This window comes from Strongylocentrotus purpuratus, unplaced genomic scaffold (genome assembly GCF_000002235.5).
Source record: "Strongylocentrotus purpuratus isolate Spur 01 unplaced genomic scaffold, Spur_5.0 spur5_scaffold_17, whole genome shotgun sequence".
Taxonomy (NCBI): domain Eukaryota; kingdom Metazoa; phylum Echinodermata; class Echinoidea; order Camarodonta; family Strongylocentrotidae; genus Strongylocentrotus; species Strongylocentrotus purpuratus.
In genome coordinates this window covers 9791484-9818243 of record NW_022145602.1, presented here as the reverse complement: position 1 = coordinate 9818243, position 26760 = coordinate 9791484, and the positions used below count along the sequence as shown (strand labels likewise).

Here is a 26760-nt window from a genome sequence, read left to right as displayed (position 1 = left end):
CCGCCTTCGTAACGTAAACTATTCTTGAAAATTTCAATATTAGGCTGGAAAGTTTCGTGACGAAATGAGGAAGAAAAAACAAAACCATAACATGGGCTAGAAATATACCATACTGTTAATTCAAATAGAAATACCTCTTTCGTGCCGTAGAAGTCGTCTTTAATGACGAGCAAGATGTAGTTCCTGACGCCACTGTATGTTGACTGGGGAACGTATGGCGTACATGTGAGCCGTTTACCGATGAAGTATCTCTTGATTAAGGAGATAATCCACCATTCCGAGAAATGGTCTAAGTGCAGAGTAAGGTGATTATTTGCGACTACACACCGAGCAGCTTCGTCAGAAGCAGGAACTATCCTTGAGAATTCGTCAGACTCTTAGACCATAAACAAGAGGGGGACCGTGTTAATATTGTTAAGCAGTGAACTGTCAATGGTATGAGATTTACTTTCCCCCAAAAAGGAAATACAAATATATTATGTAAGGTTAGCGGATTTGATGGGGAGCTTTGTTGGAGGGTCGTTGTTTATACATGAGCAATAACGACATAAATGTTATTTGCTATTTGGTTACTTATAAGTTATTCAAACACAAAGACTGAAACATTTTCTTTTAAGTGAATTTCTATTCTAATAGAAGTTTCTCAAGTGAAACTCAGTGAAGTAGAACATTTTCAGATGAACATCAAAATTGAAGTGAGGACATATGATACCAAGAAATGTAAGAAAAGATTGATTTTGTGTGAAGATCTCTGTCATAATTGTGATGTGTTCGTCGTTGCAGTCAGGGGCTATCTGCATTGTCACAACATATTTCCCCTATCCCATCTCATTTTGTTTGTCTGACCAAAGAACATTAAGTGATTGAATACACTGTAATTTAATCAGTCGACTGTAATATGTTTGAATACAATGAGAAATGTACACTAGATCATTTAATCGCGATACCTCTCGCACTTTGAAAGTTCAGTTCAAAGCTTGATTAATGACAATAATCAGTGGTTGATATGGACATGTTACAGAGACTGCACTGTGCGCAAAGTTCTTATTGAAAATTGCTTGAGTCGAATTTATAAAAAAATGAATAATTAGTTAGAAACATCATCGTGTAATTTCAATGCGGAAGTTGACCAAATGTGGGTTTTAATAGGAGAAATGCTCCTATGCCCCTCTCCCCCCCATCCCCGGATAACACAATGCTTCTCCAGTGTTTATGTTACAGACCTCTAACCTAATGGACAATTGTGAATTATGCCATGCTCATGGCATACCGTGGCCTGAGCTAGACTGGGTTTTGCTCCACTAGGGCAGTAGTGCCATTAGGACTTTGACCATGGACCTACTGCTCTGACTGAGCGTTAAGTCATAGTGATCCAGGTCCAGATTAAACTTAGTTTGGATCTACATTACAAAACAGAAAAATGTCTCTCTCCTTAGCTTCCGAATGCTAGCTAGCACCAGCGCCAAAAAGTTAATAAACAAAATTATTGATACTGCCAAACATTTTCTTCGTCTGATTTTGTAAAACATATGTCAAAGGGATAGTTGAGTTTATCTTTAAGACCGCAAATGCCTTCAAAGTGCATGGTTATTGCTCTTATTCTTATTCATGTCATTTCCAGTGCCATTTAGTGCCCATTTTAGACCCCAAAGTGTGTGAAATTAAATTGATTACGATCATACCGATTCAGTTCCACTTGCCCCAAAATACGGTGACTGTCATTACACGGGCCGGCTGGTTGTGCGTATTATAACCAACACAAAAACCAACAAAAAGCCAATATTGGCATTGGCTGGATACAAACGTATTAGGCGCTATCTCCGTTTTCAACGGCTGGTTCAAAAGTACCGAAATATTTGTGGGGCACCACAAATATTAGAGATTGTTATATTTATGGATATTTGAGCCGTCTGTGAACCGATTTTGATCAAACAAAGATGATTTTGTCATTTAAATTGTATATTCTTTCAAATTTGACAGTCAGTTTTTCATTATTTTACAAACAAATATTCTGTGTAGCGCACTCCCCATCAAATCTCAACTATCCCTTTAAGGTGGTAATGATGATATTATGATGATGATGATCCTGAAAAATGCCGATGATGATCTAGGCACACAATTTTGTTATCTGTAAAAAGCTGTATGACTGCAGGCAGAAGCGTACGCATTTTTAAATCGGGCCGAAAATTTTCGCAACGACTCAGCCAGCCGCTAAATAAGCGGGGAAGAGGGGAATGTGGGGGGGGGGGGGGGGGGGGGGGGTAACGTCAGTTTTTTTTTTCACCCATTAACATAATTTGTCCTCCAAAATACACACATAAGAAACCCAAACCTTTGGCTAGTTTTTTGCAGCAGGCTCTGTAAGTCGTGTGCAGCACTACGCAAGCTCTGCAAGTGTAGTATTCTTGATCTACGGATATCTCGTTGCGTTCAAAGTTGGAACGCGATGTAATGCATGTAATTACATACGGGATGGTGGTGGGAACGTACCATGGTATGTACCCTTGCCGGGTACCCATAAAACACTTTGGTGGAGAGTGGCAAGTTCAGATTTATGTCTTGCCTGAGTGCCGCCGAACGTGAATTTTTTAATCCGCAGTCCGGCGGCGTATCCACGAGCTAGACCACCACATCTTCGCAGTTTTGATACAAAGAAGAAGGAAAATTTTAGCATAAGCTTGTCTTGTTTATATCTTTACGCCTTCAATATAATATATTAAATCTAAGAGCGAATCAAAGAAGATTGGACAAAGAGAGGGAAATAAAAAGAACGGAAGGGAAAGAATTTTATATGGAAATATTGGATCTATGGTAACAGGAAGATCTTACCAGTCCTTCGGGTGTACAGCACAATTTCTGCCTCGTCTAGGTTGCTGAAAATAGCGCTATGCAAGACCGTGACCTCCACCGGAGTGTTAAACTGAAGACCAGGAGGGGATAGCTTAAGCCCAACTGAGATGACTACTTCGTCTATTTCCAGGTTTAAGTCAGGTGGAATGCTCGTCAATGCTTCTGCTGTGATATATTTGGCTCTGTCCAGATCGTCTGGTGAAAGTGGAACCTTGATGCTGCACTCGTCGAGACTTATAGTCATTGTCTCTTCTGTGATGCTCTTCCTCGAGGAGCGAGAGCTGTCACGTCGACTGGTAAGATATGGATCGTATGGTCGAGAGTATGGCGGCATGAAGCTAGGGAAAGCCTTACCACCAAAAGTACTGCGAATGTAGTCAAAGTGGTCCTCTTCCAACCCAATGAACGGCTTAATGATCTGTGTTGCTTCTCTATTTAAAAGATAGTCATGTGTACCGAGATGGCCGACTTTAAAAGCAAGGCGTGAAGGTGTCCAGTAATCATTAGCAAGTTTATCCGGGTCTGCACCTTTACTAACAAGGTATTTTACAATATCTAGTCGACCCTTGAATGATGCTAGGTGAAGAGCTGTAAACCCATCTTTATCAACAATTTCAATGCCTGCTCCTTTGTTCACGATATACTCGACGACTTCAAGATGGCCTTCTTGAGAAGCACAATACAAGGGTGTCCTGTCGTTATTGTCACATTTGTCAAGCTGTGCCCCTTTACTAACAAGGGATTTGACAATTTCTAGATGACCCTCGAATGATGCTATGTGAAGAGCTGTAATCCCATCTTTATCACCAATATCAATGCCTGCTCCATTGTTCACGATATACTCGACGACTTCAAGATGGCCTTCTTGAGAAGCACAAGACAAGGGTGTCTTGTCGTTTTTGTCACATTTGTCAAGCTGTGCCCCTTTACTAACAAGGTACTTGACAATGTCAAGATGACCGTTCAATGATGCTATGTGAAGAGCTGTCAACCCATCTTTATTTCCAATTTCAATGCCTGCTCCCTTGTTCACGATATACTCAACGACTTCAAAATAGCCTTCTTGTGAAGCCCAAGACAAGGGTGTTCTGTAGTTTTTGTCACATTTGTCAAGCTGTGCCCCTTTCCTAACAAGGGAGTCGACAATATCTAGATGACCCTTGAATGATGCTATATGGAGAGCTGTAATCCCATCTTTATCAACAATATCAATGCCTGCTCCTTTGCTCACGAAATACTCGACGACTTCAAGGTGGCCTTCTTGTGAAGCACAAGACAAGGGTGTCCTGTCGTTTTTGTCACATTTGTCAAGCTGTGCCCCCTTCCTAACAAGGTATTTGACAATGTCAAGATAACCGTTCAATGATGCTACGTGAAGAGCTGTCAACTCATCTTTATTTCCAATTTCAATGCCTGCTCCTTTGTTCACGATATACTCCACGACTTCAAGGTGGCCTTTTTGAGAAGCACAATACAAGGGTGTCCTGTCGTTTTTGTCACATTTGTCAAGCTGTGCCCCTTTACTAACAAGGTATTTGACAATGTCAAGATGACCGTTCAATGATGCTACGTGAAGAGCTGTCAACTCATCTTCATTTCCAATTCCAATGCCTGCTCCTTTGCTCACGATATACTCCACGACTTCAAGGTGGCCTTTTTGAGAAGCACAATACAAGGGTGTCCTGTCGTTTTTGTCACATTTGTCAAGCTGTGCCCCCTTCGTAACAAGGTATTTGACAATGTCAAGATGACCGTTCAATGATGCTATGTGAAGAGCTGTCAACCCATCTTTATTTCCAATTTCAATGCCTGCTCCTTTGTTCACGATATACTCAACGACTTCAAAATGGCCTTCTTGTGAAGCCCAAGACAAGGGTGTTCTGTAGTTTTTGTCACATTTGTCAAGCTGTGCCCCTTTACTAACAAGGTATTTGACAATACCAAGATTACCCTTGAGTGATGCTATGTGAAGAGCTGTAAACTCATCTTTATCACCAATATTAATGCCTGCTCCTTTGTTCACGATTAACTCGACGACTTCAAGATGGCCTTTTTGAGAAGCACAATACAAGGGTGTCCTGTAGTTTTTGTCACATTTGTCAAGCTGTGCCCCTTTCCTAACAAGGTAGTCGACAATATCTCGATGACCCTTGAATGATGCTATATGGAGAGCTGTAATCCCATCTTTATCAACAATATCAATGCCTGCTCCTTTGCTCACGATATACTCGACGACTTCAAGGTGGCCTTCTTGTGAAGCACAAGACAAGGGTGTCCTGTCGTTTTTGTCACATTTGTCAAGCTGTACCCCCTTCCTAACAAGGTATTTGACAATGTCAAGATGACCGTTCAATGATGCTACGTGAAGAGCTGTCAACTCATCTTCATTTCCAATTCCAATGCCTGCTCCTTTGCTCACGATATACTCCACGACTTCAAGGTGGCCTTTTTGAGAAGCACAATACAAGGGTGTCCTGTCGTTTTTGTCACATTTGTCAAGCTGTGCCCCCTTCGTAACAAGGTATTTGACAATGTCAAGATGACCGTTCAATGATGCTACGTGAAGAGCTGTCAACTCATCTTTATTTCCAATTTCAATGCCTGCTCCTTTGTTCACGATAAACTCGACAACTTCAAGATGGCCTTCTTGTGAAGCACAATACAAGGGTGTCTTGTCGTTATTGTCACATTTGTCAAGCTGTGCCCCTTCGTTAACAAGAACTTTGACAATGTCAAGGTGTCCCCCAAATGAAGCCAAACTAAGTGCGGTCCAGCCATCGTCAGTGCTCCTATCCAGTTCTGCTCCTTTACTGGTTAGATATTTCACTCCATCAATATTACCAGTTTGTGATGCAGCATATAGTGCTGTGAATCCACCTTTACCACACGTGTTAATGTTAGCTCCTTCTGTTAAAAGGTATTCTGCAATGTCAAGATGGTCACCGTCTAAAGCAAGGTGTAAAGGGGTCCAGTAATCATTAGCAAGTCTCTCCAGCTCCGCCCCTTTACTAACAAGGTATTTTACAATATCGAAATGACCCTCAATTAATGCCATGTGAAGAGCTGTAAACCCATCTTTGTCACCAACATCAATATCTGCTCCTTCGTTCACTAACAGCTCTACAACATGAATATGACCTTTCTTTGAGCATAAATGAACTGATGTCTGTCGGTTAGAATCGACCACATTCACGTTTGCGCCACGATGGGTAAGGCATTTAACCGTTTGCAAATGTCCGTTTTCTGAAGCAATGTGGAGGGCCGTCTTGCCAGACGTATCTGAGCAGTTTATATAAACTCCTCGCGAATCCTTTGACTTGTCTTCCGAGTCGATTAATGATTGTATCTTCAGGACGTCTCCTTTTGCTGCTGCTGAAAACAGCGCCATGTTAAACGTAATTCACACCCACAACGTTTTTCGCATCATGATATTACCGTGCTCTCCATACACGATGTTAGTTATTGTCATGTGGCATTGAACTACTGTGTAAATTGGCCCGTATCATTTAGAAGTGTTATGCATTTGGAGTATTCTAAGGAGCAATCAAGCGTGATTATTTGAAAGCATTCCATAAATTGGACTTTGCATTCATATCCATATTCGGCTTCAGAAGTCTGACTACGTTAATGTACAGTGTATAGCAGCACTACGTAACTATTGCCTTGCCATTTCTCTGTATATCTTTTGGCCTGAAATATACCTGGTTTCTAATCTACCCGAAAAAGAATACGGCAGAGTAATGACGTGACGTGCACCCCCTCCCTACACCCATACAGACACACACACTTTAACAAAAGTAATTAATATGTTTTATTTCTCCAAATGTGTAATACAAACAATAACATACAATTTAATAAAATATAAGTTTACAATATAATGATTGATCGTACATAAACATAAGTAAACAAAAACTTATTTCCAGTACATATAACTTAGCAACAAAGAACTTAAAGTACCTATACATAATATATATGTCAATTGTAAATGTCATTCAATTAAAAAAAAGTAAAACAATTCTGGAGGTAGTTGGCACTAATTTTCTGTTTCGCCTTCGAAAATTTCAGAAATCGCACCCCAAAAGGTAAAATTAACGTGTTTTTACACGTTTTTTTCTCCAGGGGGGGGGGGGGCTCCCCTGGCCCCCTTGGATCCGCCACTTTCACACTTCTCACTCAGTGGATGTCTGCTAACATTCTCAACTCAACTTAATTTCATCTAACTCAAAAAGCTGTACTAAAGCCTGTCCTATCCTTTGAACGCTCCCGCTTGATAAAAATAAATATTTGTATGTTAAAACGAACATAAATTATCACCAACAAAACCAACTGTAGGAAGATGCACATCGGTAAATTTCGCTCCATGCCATAATTTAAATTGAAGTTCATGTTGTTTTTTAATGAGTATAGTAATTCTTGGTCTAACAATATTTCTTTTAGCTCTTTTATCTGTAAAATCATAATCATTTTGCCCATCCCTTACCGGCGAATCATACGTTTGCTGCAGTACTTATATAAAATAATTATAAATTGTTCTTGAACCCACATCACAAAACTGTATTTTTTAAACCTAAAGTATGAAAATAAGTATTAAAGCTTATGAAGGTGATTCTGGGATGGTAAGATCATATTAAGACCAAACTAATATTAAATTAATCGAGCAGATGATCAAGATCTAAATAAAAAATTAAGATGATTATCAGCTGTTATCAAATTATATTGTACACTGTTGGTCATAAAGGTGAAATAATTATTTTTACACCAATTTATAGAATGATTTTGACAATATTATATTCCTAATAGATCCAAATAATAGTATACATTCTCAGATTTTATTGAATGACAATTGCTGATTGTTTTGCGTGACTGCTAAAGCATGTGTGTGCTACTATGCTCATCAACTGGGGTACCTACGTCCTTAAGACATAACTGACAGTAATGGGGATTAATGCCTCATAAAAGGGCACTAACATAGCACATCGACACGGTTTTCATTATGGGGGCTAACAGTAACGAGTCCATTGATTAGCCCATGCATCATGACTGTTTACGCAGCGGGCGCCAGGGTACGTCGACGCCCCCTACCCTAGCCCCCGCTGCGTACAGTCATGGTTCAGTAACAAAACAATGGCCTCGTAACTGTGAGGCCCCAGGATCAAAACCGTGTCGATGTGCTATATTAGTGCCCTTTTGTGGGGCATTAATCCTCATTACTGTCATTTATGACTTGAGACCGTAGGTCCCCTAGGTAATAAGCATAGTAGCATATACATGCTTTAGCAGTTCCGCAAAACACACATAGGCAAGTTATTATTCAATAAAATCTGAGAATGTATACTATTATCTATATCTACTATTTTTAAATAATTTTTAAAATAATTCCATGAATTGGGGTAAAACCAAAATATTCCACTTTTATGAGCGACAGTGTATGTTTAAAAATTCTACATCATGTTTTTTGGTAATGACATATGAAGTCCCCCGATGGTCAATACTAGGGCTTCAGGAATTCAGGTGTGAATATTTTCAGAACAAGGTGACATTTTATTCAAAATTCATATTATAATATCCTAAACACACAACAGTAACAACTTACGAATTCAAAATAAAAACAATAAGATACCTGTGTATAGACGGTCTTTTAAATCAGAAAATCATCACTTTTACAATCAAGTCATCTGCGCATGCACAAATTGCATTAACACACATGAATATGTATAAGGTTCGTAACAATATAGATCATTTTGTGTTAACATTTCCTATAATTAAAGAAACTTAACTGGGTTCGTACTAATGCTTACTTTTCAAAGCCCTCCGGATTTAGCCTTTACAAATCTCTGCAAATACCTAACAAAAAGGTTGAAAGCCTTTTCTTTCCTTTCTAGAGCTTTATAAAAAACAACACAATCGAAATCTGTAATTGCCAATTAAGTCATCCATAATTTCATTTAAACAATCAACTTGGAGCATACACCATTAGTGGTTTCAGTAATGGACAACTGTTGTCTATTGATAAAATATATTTGCAAATGGCAATACCAATAAATTATGTAGAGTTTACTTCTTTCTTTAAACAACAAAAAAAGATCTCTTTGTGACTGACGTGGTCTTTTACTCATTTTGTGATAATGATATTGCACATAAAGTGAATGCATAATATCGGGCACACTGAGACAGAGAGAGAGAGAGAGAGAGAGAGAGAGGAGGATGAGGGGGAGGGGATGGGGATATATGAAAAGAGAGGGAGCGAGGACTGATCTTCGTAAGTTTTACGGTCTAACAAATTGGTAACAGCTCCCGATGCGTAAATTCACTCGCTAAAAAGAAATATAAGAAATATAGAGGAAATATATTTCCTCGAAACACTGCAAGTTGCTCTCATAAATTTGTTATTGGGTATCCTAACTATGATCTGTCCCTTTTATCGAAAACCTTTAATCCCCAACGCCCGTATTGTTTTTGACGAATGAGAATTGTCTGAGCAGAAAAGATTTCGTGTCTCGGCTGGGAAATACAATTAATGACTAGGTTCAATCACGGAACCTTTATGTTAAGTGCTCTTAACGAACAGAGTCAATTACAAATTTGTTTAATCTGCTTACAAAAATAGGGAGAGTGATTTTAACATAGATGACTTTCTAGATATAATTATCTTTACGTTGTGAGTGTTCTCGTGAGGGGCACTTTGATTGATGTTTACATTGCAATGGGAATCTCTTTGGTGTAATCCTTTTTTGATCTTGACATGGCCCAGTTGTCGTCAGAGAGCAAGAATTCTACGTCCAATAACGCGAGTCTCTCACCTTTACACATTTGAAGACAATTATTCGACATCTACCATGTGTACAAGATCATGAAGATTAATGCCTTGATGTAGGATATAATATGGCACACTAATATCATCCAAGCTTATACATTCTTAATCATCAGCTAATTCTTCATGAGAAGGATATCTACATGAATACCTGGACTTAATAGATTCGTCATGCTCTGAGAAATGTTGGTCTGGTGGAGACTTCAGACTTCATATCTAAGCCCGTTGGAGGACATATATTCTACACCCAATAACGCAAGGCCCTCGGCCAATTCTTCAGGCTTCGAGGATGTATAGTGTGTGAGATCTAGTAGATTAATTCTCACTTTGAATGAACTGACAACCTGAAGGAGATTATGAAGGGATAAAAACTTGGCATTTTACGAGAGAACATGAATTCGACATCCTATAACACGAGTCTCTCGAACAATTCTTCAGGCTTCGAGAATTTGCAGTCTTTTTGCGACTTTAGTAGTCAAGTTATGTCCACAGTGGTCTTGAATGCCATCGCAATAGTTCCACCCTCCTTGACCCTCATTATCATCCTAATCCACAAGAAGCTAAGGAAGCAGCACAACATAATACCTTTCAATATCATTCTTTGTGATTTCTTCGTCGTTGCCCTAAGCGCGTATCTCCTTGCAGCGGATTCGTCAGCGGTAAGGAAATGGACCTTAATCATTAATGCATTTAGTAAATATATATTTTATGTATATACATGTATATATATATATATATATATATATTCATATATGTGCCTTTATATTAATGAACATATACATACACACACACGCATACACATACACCCTCACACACACTTTTTATTTCAATAGTTTTTTTAAAATTGATTCCAAACAATAGAAAAACATTTTCATTACAAAGATTGTACGATTGATGAAAACAAAAATGAAATCAGTTGTAACATAAAACATACGCGCAAAACACACACACACACACACAAACACACACACGCACGCACTCACACGTGTATAGTGTTTACGTGTGTCTGTGTGTGCGTGTGTGCCTAAAGTGCAGAAAGGCCATATTTGACTAGCAACAGCACTAATTGTCAGCTGTCTCTTTTAATCCTCCTTACAATGATTTAACTTTATAAATAAATGTTCATATTTCAATATCATGTTTCATGATGACTATACCGGATGTGTCAGTAAAACAATTATAATAGCCGATGCAGTACTTTTTCAGTTGCTGACGATTATATTCTTGTCGCATTTTGATGAGACACACTGTATATGAAATATTGTTATCTGTACTGTGTGCACTGCATAAGGTTTTAACTTTTAAAGGTAAAGACCAGTATTGGAAATGCCCCAATTTCAAAAATTGAAATGGAAGCTCTCATTACCAATCATGTGAAAGAATATGTTTTGACTAATACATGATGATAAAAAATTTGCCGGGAAACCGCCTACTAATTCATATATTTGGTAAATTTGTTTCTCTCATGGTGTGTGAGAGATATAGGGTAGTCCCATATACATCTTTCTGTGTATAGTGCTTGTAACTTTACGAAGAATGGGCCAAATTTCTTATCATTTTGATGATTCCAGAACCTTGCAGATGCTTGATGCTAGATGATCAACCTTTTCTGATCGATTCCACAACGTTTCTTTCACAATGCAATTGCATGACCATAACTGGTCTTTACCTTTAACATCGATATATCTTACCTGAACCTTTCAATAACAGGAGACCAGCCTCTTCTACAAGATCGTGCGGACGCTACTTCTACCAATCGACTTCTCCTCTCTGATAAACATCCTCCTCGCCGCCATCTACCAGTTCATCAATATCTGCGTAGACCCCTTCGGTGCCCGCCACATCATCACCACACCCCGCATCATCGGCGCCTGCGTCCTAACCTGGCTACTCCCATTAATCCTAATTGGGCCCTTCAATTGGAGAGGCCTTGATCAAAATTTATTTTTGGTATTTCTTGGATTTGAGTTCGGAGCTCTCCTATTCACAGGCCTCTGCTATGTCTTCATCTACAGAGCAATTTCTACAGGTCCTCCAGGTGTGAATTTTTCGAAGGAGAGAAAACGCGAAAACGAGACAGTTTTTCTCACAATTTCACTAGTGTATGTAACAACACTGGTCCCTAGATCTTTCTATCTTCTCGGAATTCTCCTGTACATATATCATGGTGCTCTTTGCAGCATTGTCATTATGGCAGGTGTAGCATACAACGGGAATTTAGTTGTAAATAGTCTGGTGTACTGGTGGCGTCTAAAAGAGTTTAGGTCCTTGATAACACAGTGTCGAACAAATAAAGTTGATTTACAATGATTGGTGCACTGACACATGGAAGTTACTGGTAGATCCAAGGTGGTGATGGGGGTGGGGGCACATGCAGATCCTAACTTTCGGACTATACCCAACTTGGATAGAAATTATGGAAACAGATAATTCATCCAATAAATTAACCTTTGGTTTATATTTTATTTTATCAAGTGTTTTTTTCTTCTAGTAAGTTAAGATTGCAAAAATTATTCCTGTCCATAGAAAAGATGATTGTGATTCATTCAAATGTCATCAACTGATATCTGTGTTGCCTTGTATACCAAAACCATTAGAAAAATGCGTTTATAATCGTTTATATAATTCCCTTAAAAAAAGATGTACTTTCTGATTGTCAATTTGGTATTGGGAAAAAACATTCTGCAATTAACCCATGCTTTAATTGATTTACAGGATAAAATAACCTTAGCAATTAAAAGTAATAATTTTTGTATTGGAATATTTATGGATTCATCAAAAGCTTTCGATTTTGTTAATCAATTAACTCGTTTGTATGCAATATGTGGAATCCCATTTCAATTTGTTAAAGATTATTTACATAGTCGTCTCCAATATACTATGATAAAAAAATTCTACATCCCCAAATGGTCAATTCTAGGTCCCTTGTTTTAAAAAAAAAATATATTAATGATCCAGTTAAATCCTTTGAAAAGTAAGATCATGTTATGTACGCCTATGACACAACTCTTATGTTCACTCAATTTGATAATATTATGTTAAAAGTAATGTCAATGAAGAAGTGAATAACGTGGCTAAGTGGTAAAGGTAATATATTGATACTTAATCTGAGCAAAGACAACTGTTGTATATTTTATATTAAAAAAACATGCTGTTTCAAACCTGTTTAATAACAGGCCTATATCACTTAAAATTAATTTCGTTTGTATATCTAAGCAAGAAGTTGTTAATTTTCTTGATGTATATGTAGTTAATAACTTTTGTTGGGATGCACATATTAATAATATTATAAGTAAAGTGTCAAAATGTATAGGTATACTGTATAAAGATTTATTTACCACTCTTGATATTATTTAAAATTTATGATTCACTCATATTGTCTTATTTCACATATTGTATTGTTATTTGGGGAATCTTTTTGGTGTAATCCTTTTTTGATCTTGACATGGACATAATAGAATTTGCTGCATGAGCAGGGATGATGTCGGAAATGAAATTTAAGTTTATTTGTTATGCCAATATTCCATGAAATTATCTTACATGTATTATCTTTGTGGTGTTTCCACGAAAATCTGTTATCAACAGGTAAACCTAGAAATTTAATGCATGAAATAACTTCCAAGGGGGTATCTTCAAAAAATATTCATGGGCAGTATGTTTATATAATTTCTAAATAACACTCTTTTTAGAGTTAAGGTTAAGGGATAGTTCACAAGCTCTTATCCATCGGTAGACTTTTTCAAGTTCAGAATTTACAACATTGACTAAAGTATTTGGATTTCTGTGGGAATAAAATATATAAGATCGTCTGCAATATATATATATATATATATATATATATATATATATATATATACAGTGCGTCCTAGAAAAAACGAAACCGAGAAGTATCGATGTTTTATCATAACTTAATCACAACCATAATTAATGAATGATACATATTTGGAAAGCTTAGAGTCTCCTCTTGCAGTTGATGCTACTCACGTGATGCATATTTTACGCATGAGTGATTAACAGCAATTTGAAGGAAGGAAACCGAAAAGTAATTTGGCGGACGGTATCTGAATTTCAAAGAAAAATTCACATTTTCAGAAAGTTCATTTTCTGCTCTTTCATATGATACCTCAATCAAGAAAAATGAGCCAGGAATAACAAAGTTCTGTTTAATATAATTTTGTTTATAAATTGATTTGATTTGATAAGGTTTTATTCGAATATTCAACAATACAGCTGGAGGCTGATGCAAGTAAATTTACAAGGTAAAAATAATTCCATAGACATACAAATATAATTATATGCTCTTTAACACTTTTAAATGAATCCAGATCTGAACAATACATAGTACATAAATCATAAATAATGAAAACAATAATAATATTGAGTTCGGTTTGCATACTTGGATATGAAATAAATAGAAAATCAAAGGGTATAAGATCAGATATACAGTTTGAGAGTCGGTGCAGGACATCTTGATAATGTATTAAGAAAAAAAAATTATTATTGATCATTAAAAAATTGAAACTAAATGATTAAACTGTAACATTTACATGAAGTATATATAGAAAATAAGTCGATAAACTTCAATTATCAAATAAAACAAGGTGACATTTTATTCAAAAATCATATTATTATATCCTAACCACACAACAGTAACAACTTATGAATTAAAAATAAAAACAATAAGATACCTGTGTATAGACGGTCTTACGTTTTTTAAAATCAGAAAATCCTCACCTTTACAATCCAGTCATCTGCGCATGCCCAAATTACATTAAAACACATGAATATGTATAAGGTTCGTAACAATATAGATCATTTTGTGTTAACATTTCCTATAATTAAAGAAACTTAACTGGGTTCGTACTAATGCTTACATATTGCTCCGTTTAGTCTCATTTCACAACGCCCCCTATCGTCAGAGCATGGTCAGAGTCAGCAGCCTAACACGTTAGCCTATGGACGTTTTTTTTTAAATTCGTTAAAAATTCATTTTTTGTTTAAACGAAAAGCACATCCACCGCGACGTACGTTATCACTAGCTCTTTCATTGGAGCCCTCATGTCTCATTGACTTTTGAAAGTTCACCCACCGTAATTTTTCAAAATAGGTTGCAATTGAGCTCGTCATTGACTATAATACACATGTGAAACAAGTCTAACTTTGGACTCAGTTTGCCAAGCGATTTGAAGATTATAGGTCGAGCACACGAAACATAGAAAGCATGAATTATCATAGATCACTTCTGCCTATTTCATTATGTCCATTTCATCCAACCCCCACCGTAATTTTTCAATTTAGTAAAAGCAAACATTTAGCCGAGGTAAGCAAACACATGAATATTCATGACACACCATGGACTATTCGGTTATTAACAGAGGGGTGCAATCGGTCATCACGTCAAACTCCCCTAATTGCCACCAAGTATTTCATATAATTATATAGTTTGGTATGTTTCTTTTACTCACTCATGAATTATTAAATATCAATGATAGTTTAAAGAAATGTAAAACAAATTTTAGTTGATATTTATTAACAAAGTAATTTATATTTAGCAAAGCAATCTCACATACAAAATTACTATCAAGTGTCGTCTGCTACGCCGATTGTCGCCTGCTTCGTTAAAGGCACATATTTGTCGTTTGGACTGTAAGGTATACCAGGGAGATTTGTATTTTCCTGCAGTACAACGTATAGCATTTAATGATTACGTAATGGAAGTGGCGAGGCAGTATGGTTTGAATAACTTAGGCAGGTGAAATTTATTGTATTGAGATGTAAAGGAATGTTCAGAAAGGCATAGAGAGGGAAGTGGGCGTGGTAGCCATTCTAGCTTTGCACCTACATCAGTACGAGAATACACCCGACAGCGCGGTGGCCTGTACTTATAGCGCGCGAACACATCACACCTAATGGCATACACCCGGTACTCTGCAACACAGTGGAACATTCTAAGAAATTAAAAAATTATCTACAAAATGGACCTCTTGAATCATCTGAGAAGTAACTTACCCTATTCTGATTACTTCAATGAATGTCAAGATAACAATGGCTGCTTTTCCATCCAAAAATAAAACTAGTTTGCAATTAGAAATAGTCAATTTCTCGATAATTTCACAAAATATATTTGCCGCCGCATTCAATATGACGTCATTGACAGCTGATTGGCTAGTTTGGTAGTGACGTCGAAAGAGCTATGTTTGTGCTGCAGTGATCGAGCGAGCGAAAATGAGACAATCGGAGCAATATGCTTTTCAAAGCCCTCCGGATTTACCCTTAACGAATCTCTGCAAATACCTAACAAAAAGATTGAAAGTCTTTCCTTTCCTTTCTAGAGCTTTATAACAAACAACACAATCGAAATCTGTAATTGCCAATTAAGTCATCCATAATTTCATTTAAACAATCAACTTGGAGCATACACCATTAGTGGTTTCAGTAATTTGCAAATGGTAATACCCTGTAAATTGTCCAGTGTTTACTTCTTTCTTTAAACAAAAAAGATCTCTTTGCAGCAGCGACTGACGTGGTCTTTTACTCACTTTGTGATAATGATATCGCACAAAAAGGGAATGCAAAATAAATAACCTGTAAACATTGCTTTGAATTACTGCTACTACCAGTAGAAACCCCACGTGTTTTCTCTAGTGGCAGAGGTTGTGTCATTCTGCTGAAACATGAATGCGTCAGCGACTGACGTGGTCTCTGACGCGCCTTGCAATACCGTACAAAAAGTGAATAGCAATTCAACAGCTTGGAAATATCGTTTTGAATTACTACTGCATGCGCTAGTTTCATGTATGGACTAATTTAGCGCAGCTCCTATAAACGGAATCGAAATGACGAGCCGCGTACGACAGGCATTAATTAGGAGTAGAGGCTCATTGAATAGTCTGAGATGTCAAATAAGAATAATCTGAGCAGAAAAGATTTAGTGCCTTGACTTGGAAAAAAATGGCTATGGTTAATCACAGAACCTCTATGTTAAGTGCTCTTACACAATAGAGTCAATTACAAATGTGTTTACCCTGCTTTCTTACAAGGAAAAGGAGAGTGCTTTTAACATAGATGACTTTCTAGATATAATTATGTTTACGTTGTAAGTATTCTCAAGAGGGGCACTATGATGTTTACATTGCAATGGGAATCTCTTTGGTGTAATCCTTTTTTGATCTTGACATGGCCCAGTTGTCGTCAGAGAGCAAGAATTGTACGTCCAATAACGCGAGTCTCTCACCTTTACACATTTGAAGACAATTATTCGACATCTACCATGTGTACAAGATCATGAAGATTAATGCCTTAATGTAGGATATAATATGGCACACTAATATCATCCAAGCTTATACATTCTTAATCATCAGCTAATTCTTCATGAGAAGGATATCTACATGAATACCTGGACTTAATAGATTCGTCATGCTCTGAGAAATGTTGGTCTGGCGGAGACTTCAGACTTCATATCTAAGCCCGTTGGAGGACATGATTTCTACACCCAATAACGCAAGTCCCTCGGCCAATTCTTCAGGCTTCGAGGATGTATAGTGTGTGAGATCTAGTAGATTAATTCTCACTTTGAATGTACTGACAACCTGAAGGAGATTTTGAAGGGATACAAACTTGGCATTTCGTGAGAGAACATGAATTCGACATCCTATAACACGAGTCTCTCGTCCAATTCTTCAGGCTTCGAGGATTTAGAGTCTGTTTGCGAATTTAGTAGTCAAGTTATGTCCTTAGTGGTCTTCAATGCTATCGCAATAGTTCCATCTTCCTTGACCCTCATTATCATCCTTATCCACAAGAAGCTAAGGAAGCAGCACAATATCATACCTTTCAATATCATTCTTTGTGATTTCTTCGGCGTTGCCTTAAACGCGTATCTCTTTGCAACGTATTCAGCGGGGTCAGCATCAGCGGTAAGGGAATGAACCTTAATCATTAATGCATTTAGTAAAGATACATTTTATGTATAGCCTAAACATGTATATAATATATATATATATGAACCTGTAAATTTATGCACATATACACACACGTACACACACATACGCGCACGTGTATAGTGTTTACGTTCGTGTGTGTGACTAAAGTGAAGAAAGGCAACATTTGACTAGCAACAGCATTAATTGTCAGTTGTCTCTTTTAATCATCCATACAATGATTTTATTTTATAATCAAATATTTCAAAATTATGTTTCATGATGACTCATGTTTCATGATGACTATAAAGGATCTGTCAGTAAAACAATTCTAATCGACGATACAGTACTTTGTAAGTTGCTGATGATTATATTCTGGTTGCAATTTGCTGAGACACACAGTAGGGTAGGTGTGAAGAATTGGAGATCCATTAGCACATTTGCATAATTTACATAAACATGAAAAATGTTACACATACAGAAAGTTGTGTATTCTCTTCAGTAACTTCTTCTCTTTATTTGGTAACACAATTGTGGTATTGATGGAACTGATTAATAAGATAATAATTATTAATGACATCATCACCAAAGTTCTCTCATTACCTACATGTGTAGGTAATAAGGGACAGTTACAAATCAAGACATTTTAAATTCAAATTGGGATTGTTATAGTTAGTTCAAACACTTTTTGAAAGAGATGCATGAGACCAATGAACTTACTGTAATTAAGAAATGATTTAAAAACAATGTGGCCCAAAACATATCTGTAGTTTTTTGTTTACAGTTATAAAGGTGCATTATAATACTTTCAGAATAATGTTCTGGCAATATGACTTTTACATTGATCAAACTCACAGCATAGAAACAACTTCTTAAAATGAAATGCATTCAAATTAGAATGGTGACACGAACAACCAAATATGTTTCATGATAGTGCCTTTCAACATTAAATGAACAACTGCGGGAAAGTAGGCCCCCATCTTGGACCTGGTGTCCCCCATTGCCTACACAAATTTCAGTTCAGACACCATTCATAATGTGCATTGCAACACCCATTCACAACACACAATGGCCATAAGTTTTCTGTGATGGTTGGCACACTACATAAACTTCCTTCTAAAACTACTTTTTAAGAGCCACCCCTAAATATCTGCATACACAACAAAATTCAGTGAAAATTGTGTTTTTATATCAGAGCAAAGTTTTACGATCAAAATTGCTTCCCTTGGTCAATTTTGCCAACTTTCTCGGAGAAAGAAGGCATTGTAGTCTTCAAAATGAATTGGATATATGCAGTAGTGTTGTTAAAGGCCACATATGGCGCTATAGCAATATTATAGCCAACACGGACAGACAGTGATGGGTTCAAGCTTGGTGGTCTCCAATTCCCTACACCTACCCTATATGAAATATTCTTATATGTACTGTGTGCACTGCAGACAGTTTTAACATCGATAAATCTTAGCTTAATTTTCAATAACAGGAGTCCAGCCTCTTCTACAAGATCGTGCGGACGCTACTTCTACCAATCGACTTCTCCTCTCTGATAAACATCCTCCTCGCCGCCATCTACCAGTTCATCAATATCTGCGTAGACCCCTTCGGTGCCCGCCACATCATCACCACACCCCGCATCATCGGCGCCTGCATCTTAACCTGGCTACTCCCATTAATCCTAATTGGGCCCTTCAATTGGAGAGGCCTTGATCAAAATTTATTGTTAATAATTCTTGGAATTGAGTTCGGAGCTCTCCTATGCACAGGCCTCTGCTATGTCTTCATCTACAGAGCAATTTCTACAGGTCCTCCAGGTGTAGCTTTTTCGGAGGAAAGAAAACGTGAAAACGAGACAGTTTTTCTCACAATTTCACTAGTATATGTAACAACATTGATCCCTAAATCTTTCTATCTTCTCGGGATTCTCCTGTACATATATCATGGTGCTCTTTGCAGCATTGTCATTATGGCAGGTGTAGCATACAACGGGAATTGTGTTGTAAATAGTCTGGTGTACTGGTGGCGTCTAAAAGAGTTTAGGTCCTTGATAAGACAGTGTCGAACAAATAAAGTTGATTTACAATAATTGGTGCACTGACACATGGAAGTTACGGTAGATCCAAGGTGGTGGTTTGGGTGGGGGCACATGCAGATCCTAACTTTCGGACTATACCCAACTTGGATAGAAATTATGGAAACAGATAATTCATCCAATAAATTAACCTTTGGTTTATATTTTATTTTATCAAGTGTTTTTTTCTTCTAGTAAGTTAAGATTGCAAAAATTATTCCTGTCCATAGAAAAGATGATTGTGATTCATTCAAATGTCATCAACCGATATCTGTGTTGCCTTGTATACCAAAACCATTAGAAAAATGCGTTTATAATCGTTTATATAATTCCCTTAAAAAAAGATGTACTTTCTGATTGTCAATTTGGTATTGGGAAAAAACATTCTGCAATTAACCCATGCTTTAATTGATTTACAGGATAAAATAACCTTAGCAATTAAAAGTAATAATTTTTGTATTGGAATATTTATGGATTCATCAAAAGCTTTCGATTTTGTTAATCAATCAACTCGTTTGTATGCAATATGTGGAATCCCATTTCAATTTGTTAAAGATTATTTACATAGTCGTCTCCAATTTACTATGTTTAAAAATTCTACATCCCCCAATGGTTCTAGGTCCCTTGTTTAAAAAAAATGTATATTAATGATCCAGTTAAATCCTTTGAAAAGTAAGATCATGTTATGTACGCCTATGACACAACTCTTATGTTTACTCAATCTGATAATATTAATGTTAAGAGTAATGTTAATGAAGAAGTGAATAACGTGGCTAAGTGGTAAAGGTAATATATTGATACTTAATCTGAGCAAAGACAACTTTTGTATATTTTATATTAAAAAAACATGCTGTTTCAAACCTTTTTAATAACAGGCCTATATCACTTAAAATTAATTTCGTTTGTATATCTAAGCAAGAAGTTGTTAATTTTCTTGATGTATATGTAGTTAATAACTTTTGTTGGGATGCACATATTAATAATATTATAAGTAAAGTGTCAAAATGTATAGGTATACTGTATCAAGATTTATTTACCACTCTTGATATTTTTTAAAATTTATAATTCACTCATATTGTCTTATTTCACATATTGTATTGTTATTTGGGGAAATTCAATTCAAATAAAAATGAAAACTCTTTATAATTAACAGAAAAGGGGCTTACGCAATGTTACAGGAAGTAGATATACAGCTCATTCTGGTCCATTATTCTTAAAATGATGGTGCTTGAATACTTTTGATTTGTTTTAATATCACATTGCATAAGTTGACTTCACTTATTTTCTTAAATGGCTTCCATGTAAGAAAGCTGCATTGTTTTCAAATAATAATAGAAATCATGCTTATAATACTAAATTTTGTAAATGATTTCATTTACGGAAAGTAAAAACAACTTATGCCAAAAAATCGGTTAGTAACGCTTTATCTTTCATTTGGAATAATTTATCACAGTGCCCCCGTCTGTATAAAAACCTTTATTGTTTTAAAAAACAGTCGAAATATAATTTTTATTCTAAATATGATTAATATATAATCCTCACCTGTATTATATTCGTTATTCTTGTTCCCAGTACTTTTCTCTTTCTTTCTTTTGTATTTTTCATCATATTTTATTATGTGTAGTTTGAGCACTCCTAAAATATATTATTTAAAACTACGATAACTGTAAACTATAAAGCCTTATACAAGTTTTCCCATAGTTAAGTTTTTTTTGTTTATCATATTTAACGATTTGTTTATGTTTATACATGATATCTATTTAATGATTTGTATTGTTTGTATTTTGAACAAAAAAATCAACGAATGAACAAAACTTTAACTGTTGTTAAATTCTTGATGGAAGGATTATTTTATTTGTCTAATAGAGCTTTGCCGATTGCTTGAGTAATTGTTTTTCTTTCATAGCTTTATTTGTCTTCTTAATACTCCTTAATGAATATTAAGTTACCCATGGCTGACGTATTTGAGTTCTTTTAGATTAATTAGGTACAAGAGGTAATTATTTATCATACAATCTGCTTAGCAAAATAATAAATACGTTTTACTTTTGTTCTTCATATCCAAAATGACAATTCTTTATTATTTAACTCCCTTCTCAATGCATTGACAGATGCCTTGGTGATGTTATGAACATGAGATCGGTAAAACGATATTTTTGTTATATTATTTAACCAACTCAAAAGAGGGAAATATAGGTAAGTGATCAGTATTGTCAGTAAGCCTTACATATTGTTCCACTCTTGCATTTGCAATTTGTAATATTAGTTAATATATCACTAATTAGTGTAACACTAATACCTGTAATACGAGTTGGGATTGTAGCTCAATTATGAAGCCCAAGGAGGCATTTATATTTACAAATTTACCAGCGTCAGTATTAATCACTTGAGCATTATTACATTTATGAAGATTTAAATTCAAACCACCAGCTATAACAACATTTCCATGCGATAAAGTACCAAGTGCATCATTATAAAACTGTACAAAATTCTCATTAACAGAGTTAGGTTTTCTATTAATAACACCCATCGTATATTTACAGGTCAGTTCAAACATAAGATCTACAAATAAATATCCACATATGGGATCATCATAACAATCAAATAAATCATTGTGATCACTACAATTAATATCGTTCTTTACAAATAATGTAGTACCCCCTTCTCTACCGATAACTCGATCTGAATGTATAAAAGTATAACCTTCTAAATGTAAAGGAACAAAAGGGGTAACATAAATCCAAGTTTGTGATAAAGCAATAACAGAGAATAGAAGTGAAAGTGTATCCAAAAAAAGTTTCTGGAGAGACTACGGGCATTAAAATGTATAACAATAAGGTTGATGTTATTTTTTAATATATTTAAATGACATTCAGTGTGAGTATGACGAGGGAATTCATCATGCGAATCTAAATCGTTTGAAAGATATGTAACTGTTCTTTAAGAATAAATCAGGTTTTACCCAATCTTACGATACATATACGTTTCCATCATTCTTCAGTCCCATATGGCAATTCGCTTTAAGTTTGTGCATAAAGAACAATTTAATGACACAACGTACGAAATCTAAACTATTGTTAGCGATGTATACAGCCCTCTAAGACCTGTAATCACTCTCATTTATATTGTGTATGCTTGAAGACAGAAAGGTATATGGAAAATGATTTAACACAGATTTAAAGGAGAATAAAAGTTAAAAAAAAAATAATTGTGCTTCCGAAAATATAATTTCAGTCATTTGAAATCTCTAAAGAAATCCAAAATCTGGTTCGTATACGTATACGTAGCATGTTTCTTTATTAAACGCATTATTGATTAAGGTCCGTTTCCTTACCGCTGACACTAAACCCTCTGCAATATAGTACAAGTTTAGGGCAACGATGAAGAAATCACAAAGAATGATATTGAAAGGTGTGAAGTTGTGCTGCTTCCTTATAGCTTCTTGTGGATAAGGATGATAATGAGGGTCAATGACTTGTAATGGCTTTCAAAACCACTAGGGACAGAACTTCTGTCTTCAAGTCACAAACGGGCTCTAAATCTTGGAAGCCTGAAGAATTGGGCGAGAGACTCGTGTTATAGGATGCCGAATTCATGTTTTCTCGTAAAATGCCAATTTTTAAAACTTTTGATATCTCCCTCAGGTAGTCAATATATCTGGGGTACGAATTAATTCAATATAATTATGTCAAACAATATATCCTCGAAGCCTTAAGAACTGACCAAGAGACTCGCGTTATTGGGTGTAGCGTTCTTTTCTCCAACGGGCTTAGATATAAAGTGTGAAGTCTCTGCCAGATGAAAAATCTTCAGAGCATGAAGAATCTATTTAGTCCAGGTATTCAGATATTGTGTGAAGGATTTCAGTTGTGAATATTGTTAGAACAAGGTGACATTATATTCGAAAATCATATTATAAATCAAAACTACACAACAGTAACAACTTAAAAATAAAAACAATAAGATACCTGTGTAGACGGTCTTAAGATTTTTAAATCAGAAAATCAACACTTTTACAATCCAGTCATCTGCGCATGCCCTAATTACATTAACACACATGAATATGTATAAGGTTCGTAACAATATAGTTCATTTTGTATTAACATTTCCTATAATTAAAGAAAATTAACTGGGTTTGTACTAAGGCATATTTTACAAATCTCAGCAAATAGCTAAAAAAAAAGGTTGAAAGCTTTTCCTTTCGCTTCTAGAGCTTGAAACAAACAACAAAAATCAAAACCTGTAATTGCCAATTAAGTCATGCATGATTTTATTCAAACAATGAACTTAGAGCATTCGCCATTATGGGTTTTAGTAATGGTCAACTTCCGTCTATTGATAAAATCTATTTGCAAATGGTAATACCCAGTAAATTATCCAGAGTTTACTTCTTTCTTTAAACAATGAAAAAAAAATATCTCTTTGCAGCAGCGACTGACGTGGTCTTTTACTCATTTTGTGATAATGATATTGCACATAAAGTGAATGCATAACAAGGTACCTGTAATCATTGCTTTGAATTAATGCTACCACCCTAGGGAGCCCTCAAGTGTTTTTCTTGTTGCAGAGGTGGCGTCATTTTGCTGAAGCATGAATGCGTCAGCGACTGAATTGACGTTGACGCGCCTTCTGATGCCGTAGAAAAAATGAATAGCAAACTAACAACTTGCACATATAGCTTTTAATTACAGTAACTACATGCGCTAATTTCCTTTACGGACTTAATTAGCAAAGCTCCTATTAACGCAATCGAAATGGCGAGCCGCGTACAACGGGAATTAATTAAGAGTAGAGGTTCAGTGAATAGTCTGAGATCTGGTTTTGAAACTGGGAGGACCTGTAATCGAAACCTTATTTAGTACAGTAGGGCAAAATATTGGCTGACGCCATCTATTTCTTGCAGCACCTATCTGGCACACTGAGACAGAGAGAGAGAGAGAGAGAAAGAGAGAGAGAGAGAGAGAGAGAGAGAGAGGAGGATGAGGAGGAGGGGAGGGGTTGGGGATATATGAAACGAGAGGGAGCGAGGACTGACCTTCGTAAGTTTTACGGTCTAACAAATTGTTAACAGCTCCCGATGCGTAAATTCACTCACTAAAAAGAAATATAAGAAATATAAAGGAAATATATTTCCTCGAAACACTGCAAGTTGCTCTCATAAATTTGTTATTGGGTATCCTAATTATGATCTGTCCCTTTTATCGAAAACCTTTAATCCCCAACGCCCGTATTGTTTTTGACGAATGAGAATTGTCTGAGCAGAAAAGATTTCGTGTCTCGGCTGGAAAATACAATTAATGGCTAGGTTTAATCACGGAACCTTTATGCTAAGTGCTCTTAACGAACAGAGTCAATTACAAATTTGTTTAATCTGCTTACAAAGAAAGGGATAGTGATTTTAACATAGATGACTTTCTAGATATAATTATGTTTACGTTGTGAGTGTTCTCGTGAGGGGCACTTTGATTGATGTTTACATTGCAATTGGAATCTCTTTGGTGTTATCCTTTTTTGATCTTGACATGGCCCAGTTGTCGTCAGAGAGCAAGAATTCTACGTCCAATAACGCGAGTCTCTCAGCTTTACAAATTTGAAGACAATTATTCGACATCTACCATGTGTACAAGATCATGAAGATTAATGCCTTAATGTAGGATATAATATGGCACACTAATATCATCCAAGCTTATACATTCTTAATCATCAGCTAATTCTTCATGAGAAGGATATCTACATGAATACCTGGACTTAATAGATTCGTCATGCTCTGAGAAATGTTGGTCTGGCGGAGACTTCAGACTTCATATCTAAGCCCGTTGGAGGACATGAATTCTACACCCAATAACGCAAGTCCCTCGGCCAATTCTTCAGGCTTCGAGGATGTATAGTGTGTGAGATCTAGTAGATTAATTCTCACTTTGAATGAACTGACAACCTGAAGGAGAGTTTGAAGGGATACAAACTTGGCATTTCGTGAGAGAACATGAATTGGACATCCTATAACACGAGTCTCTCGTCCAATTCTTCAGGCTTCGAGGATTTAGAGTCTGTTTGCGACTTTAGTAGTCAAGTTATGTCCATAATGGTCTTGAATGCTATCGCAATAGTTCCATCTTCCTTGACCCTCATTATCATCCTTATCCACAAAAAGCTAAGGAAGCAGCACAATATCATACCTTTCAATATCATTCTTTGTGATTTCTTCGGCGTTGCCTTAAACGCGTATCTCTTTGCAACGGATTCAGCGGGTTCAGCGGGTTCAGCATCAGCGGTAAGGAAATGGACCTTAATCATTAATGCATTTAGTAAAGATACATTTTATGTATAGCCTAAACATGTATATAATATATATATAAACCTGTAAATTTATGCACATATACACACACGTACTCACACACATACGCACACACACACGCACGCACACACACATACATACACACACACACGCACACGTATAGTGTTTAGGTGCGTGTGTGTGACTAAAGTGAAGAAAGGCCACATTTGACTAGCAACAGCACTAATTGTCAGTTGTCTCTTTTAATCATCCATACGATGATTTTATTTTATAATCAAATATTTCAAAATTATGTTTCATGATGACTCATGTTTCATGATGATTATAAAGGATCTGTCAGTAAAACAATTCTAATAGACGATACAGTACTTTGTAAGTTACTGATGATTATATTCTTGTTGCAATTTGCTGAGACACACTGTAGGGTAGGTGTGGAGAATTGGAGACCCATTAGCACATTTGCATAATTTACATAAACATGAAAAATGTTACACATACAGAAAGTTTTGTATCCTCTTCAGTAACTTCTTCTCTTTATTTGGTAACAAAATTGTGGTCTTGATGTAACTGATTAATAAGATAACAATGATTAATGACATCATCACCAAAGGTCTCTCATTACCTACATGTGTAGGTAAAGGGACAGTTACAAATCAAGACATTTTTAAATCCAATTGGGATTGTTATAGTTAGTTCAAACACTTTTTGAAAGAGATGCATAAGGCCAATGAACTTACTGTAATTAAGAAATGATTTAAAAACAATGTGGCCCAAAATATATATGGAATTTTTTGTTTAAATTTAATTTCAGATCAGA

The 26760-nt window shown here is 36.1% G+C and overlaps 1 protein-coding gene across 1 annotated transcript; it reads left to right on the top strand.

The window, feature by feature from the left end:
• The first annotated feature begins 9526 nt into the window (after positions 1-9526).
• Positions 9527-12413, top strand: LOC115925049. The gene is made up of 2 exons (XM_030988201.1): positions 9527-10320; positions 11372-12413. Exons 1-2 carry the CDS (start codon positions 10054-10056, stop codon positions 11969-11971), a joined length of 867 nt encoding a protein of 288 aa, XP_030844061.1. The 5' UTR covers positions 9527-10053; the 3' UTR covers positions 11972-12413.
• The last annotated feature ends 14347 nt before the right edge of the window (positions 12414-26760 follow it).

Bases quoted from the DNA above. Each gene is read 5' to 3' on its own strand.
- LOC115925049 (XM_030988201.1), top strand. From the start codon at position 10,054: ATGAATTCGACATCCTATAACACGAGTCTCTCGAACAATTCTTCAGGC. The intron at 10,321-11,371 runs GTAAGGAAATGG...TTTCAATAACAG, and splicing joins TTGCAGCGGATTCGTCAGCG to GAGACCAGCCTCTTCTACAA.